This window comes from Dipodomys ordii, unplaced genomic scaffold (assembly GCF_000151885.1).
Source record: "Dipodomys ordii isolate 6190 unplaced genomic scaffold, Dord_2.0 Scaffold23, whole genome shotgun sequence".
Lineage (NCBI taxonomy): Eukaryota > Metazoa > Chordata > Mammalia > Rodentia > Heteromyidae > Dipodomys > Dipodomys ordii.
In genome coordinates this window covers 11688783-11696395 of record NW_012267239.1, presented here as the reverse complement: position 1 = coordinate 11696395, position 7613 = coordinate 11688783, and the positions used below count along the sequence as shown (strand labels likewise).

Here is a 7613-nt window from a genome sequence, read left to right as displayed (position 1 = left end):
TACCCGTGTACCTCCACGTCAGAGCTGGTGGGATGCTTCTCCATCCACGTACTTACCCGTGTACCTCCACGTCAGAGCTGGTGGGATGCTTCTCCTCACTTAACCGCAGCTGGAAGAGCTAACAAGGCAGGGAGACTAGGGAGCATGTCATCTTCCATGGATAAATGTTCCGAGGGAAAGATACGGTAAACACTTTCAGAACTCAGTGGCTCTGTGCGTCCGAATGTCTCCCCTCTGAAGTTAAAAGATCTCTTGTCTTCCCAGTATCCGGGGGGTCTACTGTCACCTCTGCTGCCAACAGCAGTCTTTTCTCCTGGGAAGTGTACCACAGAGCAGTCTTCTAAGGAATGAAAAGTGGCCGCCTTGTTCACGCCGGTAGATACCACACGGAGCAGAGCACGGCTGCCCTTGTGCTCATTAGCATCCCTGGGCTCCTCTATTTGTACGGCTGCAATAAAAACAGCTTCTTTACTGTCGTCCTGTTGGTTTATACCAATCATGTCAGGTCCATAAACCATGGTGTATTAAAGTGTAATAGGCTGCAAAGACTACTAGGAAGATATTCAAGCCTCTCTTCCTTCCCCCCATTTCACAATTTACTACCTCCCTGATGGGTACCCATAAATATGACTTAATTACACTTGGAATCGATCCCTATTTCCTCTGCATAGTGTTTTACTTGGACTGCTCCATGTGAATGCTACTCCGGAGGCTGGAATCTGGAGGATCACAGACTGAGCCGGCCCAGGCAGAAATGCCACAAGGCCCCGTCTCTGAAACAACCACCAAAAAGCTGATATGGAGAGAGGTAGAGCACCAACAACACGGGAACAAGCTGAGCAAGTGGGGCCCTGAGCTTAAGCCCTGGCACCAGCAAAAAAGAGAGGGAACGATCACTAGTCACAGACTACTATAGAGATGGCAATGAGAATCTGTGAAATATTGTGAACGTTTCTGGAAGGTGACAGACACATTGAGAGCAGAGGCTGCTGGGAAATGGCACTGCCAGACTGGCTTGGGCAGAGATGCACACAGCTTCCACTAGTCACAAATGCGGTATCCGAGGAAGACAGCGCAAGGTCCGCACAGCTCAGCTCTGGTTACTGCAGCCTTTCAGGAAAGCAGTGTCTCAGACCTTGGTCGATGGGAGCCAGGCCGCCCAGCCATCTTCTACTGGCTGAACCGCTATTTCTCATTTCCTCTCGGGAGCTGAGGCCGGGCTTCAAATTGTGCAGGTAGCTGGGATCGTGGGTATAAGCCATCAAAGCCTGGCTCTATCGGCCGTCCTTGACGTGAGCGTTGTAATGGTCTTGGCCGCCTCTAACACTTAATCCATGGATGTAGACAACCCGACCGCTCCACCAACCTGCCACCACCCACGTCTCTCCCCCTCTGCAGCCTCCCTGTGCCCTGAGACGCGGGTCCGTGAATGACCTTGCTGCGGACTCTGAGCGCTCGCGTGGAAGGAAGAGCCTCTCACTTTAAATCAAAATTTAGGATGTTCAACTATGTAGGTATGTTAAAAGCCAAGAAAAGCAGAAGGCGAGGCATCTTGCACTAAAAGTTTAGCCAGAAGGAATGCAGAGGAAAAGCTCCCACGGGGAATTGAAAGTGCTGCTCGGTGCCACGTGAATATCAAGGGGAAAAGCGGCCTTCCTGCGGCTCGGGAGGCAGCCTGCGTCTGGACGCGAGACCACACAGCTGTGGCGCTCCGTGAAGCCAGGCCCGACTCCTCCACGGAGTGACTGCGGAGCGCCCTGATGCGGCACTCAAGGATGGAGGCTGAGACACAGGCGAAGCGGCAGGCGCTGACGCGGAAGCTGCCGAGCTTCCTTCCAGCGCTGACGGAGCTGCCTTTCCAAACGCTCCCAGTGTGGAGGACACAGCCTTCCCTGGGAAGGACATTCCGTCCAGGGCTCTTGTAGCTGCTGAGAAGTCCACTACAAGTAAGCTAAACCCCATGTTCACCTGTTCCAAACCCTGGATCCCACACTTGACACATTTTAGTTCATTCATTCATTCTGCATCATTGTAACTTCAAGTTTGCGTAGGTAACAATACACATTATGTTACAATTGTATAGTTTCCTGATCATCCTGGAAGTATTACCTTGAGTTAGAAAGAAAACATGTAAAAAAAAAAAAAGAACTTTACTAAATAGTCCCTACAGCTATGAGTTGTTATTGTTGGGTGCAGAGCTGCGTCTCGGTGTCATGCCGTTATCTTATACGGGCCTTTCTCAGTGCATTTAAAAACATCCTGACGTTTTTAAATTTCCTAAAGGGTTGTGAGTGGCGTGCGGTATGCAGACGGGTGTTATTATTCCCTTTTGCTCTCAGAAGTGGCCCAGAGGAAGCACAACAAAGCAGTATGACACGTGGGATACATTGGGTCCTGTCTCCAAAACACAGGGCAGCGCGGGAGGTTGCAAACCCGTGAATCTGACATCCTGGAACCACGATTGAAGGCATCAGAGTGACGAAATAACACCAGAGGGGTGTAAGGAAACAGTTTTAATCATAACCTTTTTTCTTTCACAGCCAAAAAAGAGCATAAAGCGGAAGAAGCTCACTTGGAGAAAGCACAGAAAAGGTAAGCAGCTTGGACGGTCTCGGGTCTGTCTTTGGCTGTTTATATGGCAGTATCTGCTAGTATTATTATTTATTTAGCATTTGTTAGTATCACTAGTGTTATTACTGCCCTGAAGCATCCATCCGCAGAGCTCTGCCCTCTTCTCCAACGGAAGCTCTACTCGTCCGCACGCTCTGCTCCCTTCTGCCAGAGCTCCTGGCGGCCACGGCTCTCCTTCCTGCCCTGTGACCCAGCGTCAGGGGTGGGCGTGCTGCCGCCGCTGGTGTGGGCTCATCTCACTCCCGCAGCTCCCGGGCAGCCCTGCTTCTGGTACATGTGCTAGGACACTGGCTCCAGGAGCAGCACGGCGCTGGGACGGGGAGGCATCACCCGAAGGCGCGTGGCCGCCTCTTTCTCATGCGTGACTCCTGCGGCGCTCACTCTCCTCCGGCCAGCCTGACCCTTGCAGATGTCTGGAGACTTACAGTGTCCCTCCTCAGATTCTAGAGGATATTGTAGCCAAGGGACCGGTGGGGAAAAGAGACTGAGCTCTGAAAAAAATAATACCCCAGAGGGCAGGGGAGCCCCCGGTGGAGCGCCCGATCAGCCGCGTCACCCCCGGGTCCCCATGGGCCCTGGCGGGCTTTCCTTTTTTGTGAGTTAACCAGGCCAGCCATCCTGGGCCTCCCTCCCTTGAAGGAGGGTGGGCAGGAACTCACCGAGGCGTTCTCTTAGCCAGGGCCAGCCGTGCGGGTTGGTTTTGCCAGTATCTGTCCTAAAATGACTAGAAGACTAAGTGAGGGGGGAAGTGAGCATTAGAGAAGCATTTCCCAGTTACGAATGTGAGTGCAACTGAATGGACCCGGATGAGCCATCTTCCTCCCGTCTGGAGCCCTGAAAACCCGCAGACAGCACTGTCTGGCTCACGCGACAGGTGCCAACAGAATGAAAATGCTGATGAAAGCAGAATTGAGGAAGCCTGACCGTCGCCACGCACAGAGTGCCAAGTCCTCCCCATCATCTTGTCATGGTTATCTTTGCAGATGGCCTTCATTTGGAATTCTGTGCCCATCTCTTGGCTAATCTCTATGTGAAGCTTTCTTCCCTCGATGTGTACACTCATGCCTGTGTTATAGAGATAGTTAGCGCACAGAGAAGCGACCATCAACAAGGGAACACTGGAACTGGCCAAGCCAACTCAGCTTCCAGGGTAAAGGTCACATTTCTAATCCTGTGAAGGGAGAGGCCAGAGCTGCTGAGCATTAGCTGTGCTAAGAGGAGTCATAAATCCTGGCTGTCAGCGTTTTCCATGGCTCTGTGGTGAAGGTAGACTAGCTTTCATGTCATACATAAAGTATGTTAGACCCCATCCTGAATGTAGAAACCGCAGTTTGTTTGTTGTGCTCTTCCAGGAGGCTGTGGTCAGTGTCGCAAGATTCGTGTGAGACTCAGTCAAGTCTTATGCTTTCTTCTCAAGAGAAACCGTTTTCTCTGAGGCGAAGGGATATCTGCTTTTCTAAACAGTTCTCAGACACACATGTACGTGGATGGGCGCATTCCTCCCTGGCATCTCGACATGGAAACAAAATGTTTCCCTGTGCTGGGGCTCTTGATATCATCTTCCCCTGAACTTAATAAAAGTTAGGCCAAATGAGCGGGATGCAGATCTACCAGGAATTATAGCTGAGAGAAGAGGAGCCAGAGGCTAGAGTAGAATAACTTGTACAAAGCTAAATGCTAACAATTAGAAATCTGGAAAGGCTTGATTGACCATTGTTTCCTGTCCTTAATTATCAGTAATTTTCTTACTGTGTTCTTCTCCATGTATCAGTAGATCTCATGAGGTTTTCAGTGATTCCTCTCCTCTGAGTCAAAGCTGACCTTGGAGTGGGGACAGCAGAGGTAGGCCCAGACCGTATGTGGTAGCACTGGGCTCAGCGTGCAGCGTGGGGCTTTGGCTCTGAAGTCAGATCGGGCGCATCCTTACGGGGGCCTCACTTGCTTCATGAACTTCCAGAATACTTGGAGGGAGAATGCTGGAATGTGGTGTTTCCTTAGTAGTAAGCAAGCTGGGCCTCACACAGTCCAGGGAAAGCCAGTGAGAGCAGATGGTGGGGATACGTGTCTCTGAACCTGCACCGGTGTCTCTGCTTCGTGGTCCAGCAAAGCAGAGGCCGTGAGGTGCCGTGAGCGCCACAGGTGACACCTTGCCGGTCCCGTCACGCAGCCCACTGCAAAGCAGAAACAGAACAGTCTTCTAAGTGACAAAGGGAGTGATTCCCCTTCCTTACGAATGCACAACTGCCCAGCGATAGCGTGCCCTCTGGGGGGCACAGAGGGCTGCGAGGCACTGAGGAGGAGAGGAAATGAACGCTGGCGCTTACTCCCGCAGTGTGAGCAAGAAGGAAGAGCAGAAAGGAGTCGCGGGTCAGCGGACCTGCTGCCCAGCCTCATCCACCGCCGGGGGAGGCTGTCAGCCTTTCCAGGCCTTGGTTTTCTCATCGGTAAATTGAGACTATTGAAAAAGTCACCTTGTCACTCCTTCCAGCTCTGGAGTCCTGGCCTCTACAGGAAAGTCTAGCCTGCTTGTCCAGGTCACGTCACCCTCTCCTCATGCATGCCAGTGCCACAATCAGTACAATGGCCATCTTGAATGAACTAGAGATGTTTACTGTAGGATGCTCCTTTGGCTTTGTTTGGTATTTTGACTCTTACAGAATTGGGTTCTATGCCTGGAGCAAGAGTAGACTTTGCCACTTCAATTCCTGCTGTACGTCTAAAATATGCACGTCTGGAATTATCACCAAGCCCTTAAATAGATTCTGCCTTTCTGTATTTACACACTTCTAGTCTTAATAACTATGGACCAGTATTTTTAATTTGCATTAAAAACAGATTTGTTATTTACAGAAGCACAAAAAAGTTTATAGGGCTCAGAGCTGTAGCTTGGGCTTGGATCTCACCTAATTGTAGCCATGGAATCAATTAACAGTTCATCTGTGAAATGTGATAAAACCTTATGAGATACATATTGTCCAGTAACTGAGGAAGAGATGAAAGTACACTTCATAGTGGTTACAGGGCTTCAGCGTTTACAATCACCATTGAACAGAGTTCCTTAAAAAACTCAGTATTCAGGATGGCCACACCAAAAAAAAAAAAAAAAAAAATCTGATGGAGTATTGAGTAATAAACGTGCCCAGCAATTCCTGGTTTGATTAGTTTCCAACAGCCTAGAAAAGGGGACTATTTAACTGTTCTTGCTCATGGCAAATTAGCTCGGCGTGGAGGGGGGCGGGGGAGGGAGGAGAGATGGAGTTCAGAGCTGTAAATTGCCTGGAAGCCGGTGCCTCCAAGAAGGGCTGCGTGGGAGGCCCCGGCGGTCCGTCCCGTGAGCCTTTGTGCGGCGGCTTGTGTGATACCTGGGAATCTAGCTTGGAAAACCTGAGTTCTTTTCCAAACTGACTGGAGATCACTTGTTACAGATCAGAGATAGTCTTTCATCCAAATCTTGCCTCGGCTCCATGTTTACCTTCTTGTGTCCGTATCAGGTTTTAAGATGTAGCTGTCCTCAAGAGCTTGTAGTCTAAGTCACGTAAGAGACTGAGAGTCGCGGGTGCCTAGTGATGAACCCAACAGCCAGAATATGCCAGGGCCCCGAACCTCGTTTTCCTCAGACATCCAATAGATTGCTCCCAGTGGGTTGTGGGGCCGCCCGCAGCGCATGCTGCAGGTGCAGTCCGTGTTAGATGTCATCACTCAACATCGTCAAGGGCAGGTAACCAACATGGGTTTGAGCAGCAGAGCAAACTCAGGCAGTTTGATCTATACACCCCTGGAACATGCATGCTGTTTTCATGGAGATCAGATGTGCCCGTTGGTTCCCCAGCCAAATTGCATTTCTTGGCAAGTCAGTTTGGACCTCCCTGGTTTCCCGAGCCAGTGGCCGCCCGCCCGCCCTCCCCGCGCTCCCTGGCTCTGATGCTGACAGTTCTCCCTTCTCGTTTCCCTGCTTCTTGCAGTTTTGAAACAACGGTGGGATATTTTGAGATGAAGCCAAAGGCTGGTGAGAAGGAGATCACACCCAGCTACGTGTTTACCGTGTGGTATGAGTTCTGCAGCGACTTCAAGACGATCTGGAAACGAGAGAGTAAAAACATATCTAAAGAAAGGTGAGGGGCTGCGTGAGGAGCCTAGCAAAGGCGCCCGTTCAGAGCCGCGTGTGCGTGTGTGCGCGTTTGTGTGAGTGTGTGTGTGTGCGTGTGAGTGTGTGCACGTGTGAGTGTGCGCGCGCGAGAGTGTGTGCGTGCATGTGCGCACATGTGTGTGTGCGCGCGTGTGTGTGAGTGTGTATGAGTGTGTGCACGTGTGAGTATGCGTGCGTGTGTGTGAGTGTGTACATGTGTGTGTGAGTGTGTGTGTGTGTGCATGTGTGTGTGTGTCACAAGTCAGTGTTTTCTTTGGGATCAAGTAGATGTCCAGGAAGGAGTATTGCCTCGGGCCTGGGGAGTGGTGGAGAGCTTGCTGTCCACACGGGCAGATACACTGTCAGGATCTGGAAAGCTGCACTTTCTAAACCACTTCCAATTACTAGCTAGTCAATGAAAGGGGACTTGTGCTAATTTGCAACAGATTGCTTCTCTGTGCGTGTTCGCGTTGGCCTGCACTAAATGGGGCAGCTCCCTGTTGCAGACAGTATAGACAAATAAAAGTGACCGCTTTCCCGTTAATCCGCTGCACTTGCATCAAAGGGAGCTCTGCCAGGCAGAGGCCACACTTCACACAGGGCTGAGGCCGTGCTTGGATTTACAGCGTCGCTGCGGACTCCCCGTATCCTGCTGGGGACATCAAACTGCGTGCCGCTCGCTCCCGCCCCCTCCCAGCCTCCTGGCTTTACTAGGTGGGGGTCGGTGGGGCAGAGGGAGAGCACCAGCTCTGAATATGGGCCTCTGTGCCTGTGTGTGTGCGTGTGCGTGTCTGAGCGTGAGTGTGTCCGTTACCCTCAGGGGGACTGAGCTCTGTGCCTGTGTGTGTGCGTGTGC

At 51.3% G+C, this 7613-nt stretch overlaps 1 protein-coding gene across 1 annotated transcript in view; it reads left to right on the top strand.

Moving 5' to 3' along the window:
* The window catches only part of Fmn1 (formin 1), a 230378-nt gene that overhangs the window by 210836 nt on the left and 11929 nt on the right, over nucleotides 1–7613 (top strand). Inside the window, exons 15-16 of the mRNA XM_013014304.1 lie at nucleotides 2541–2592; nucleotides 6594–6743. Of these exons, the coding sequence (XP_012869758.1) occupies nucleotides 2541–2592; nucleotides 6594–6743 (202 nt within the window). The remainder of the gene's footprint in view (nucleotides 1–2540; nucleotides 2593–6593; nucleotides 6744–7613) is intronic.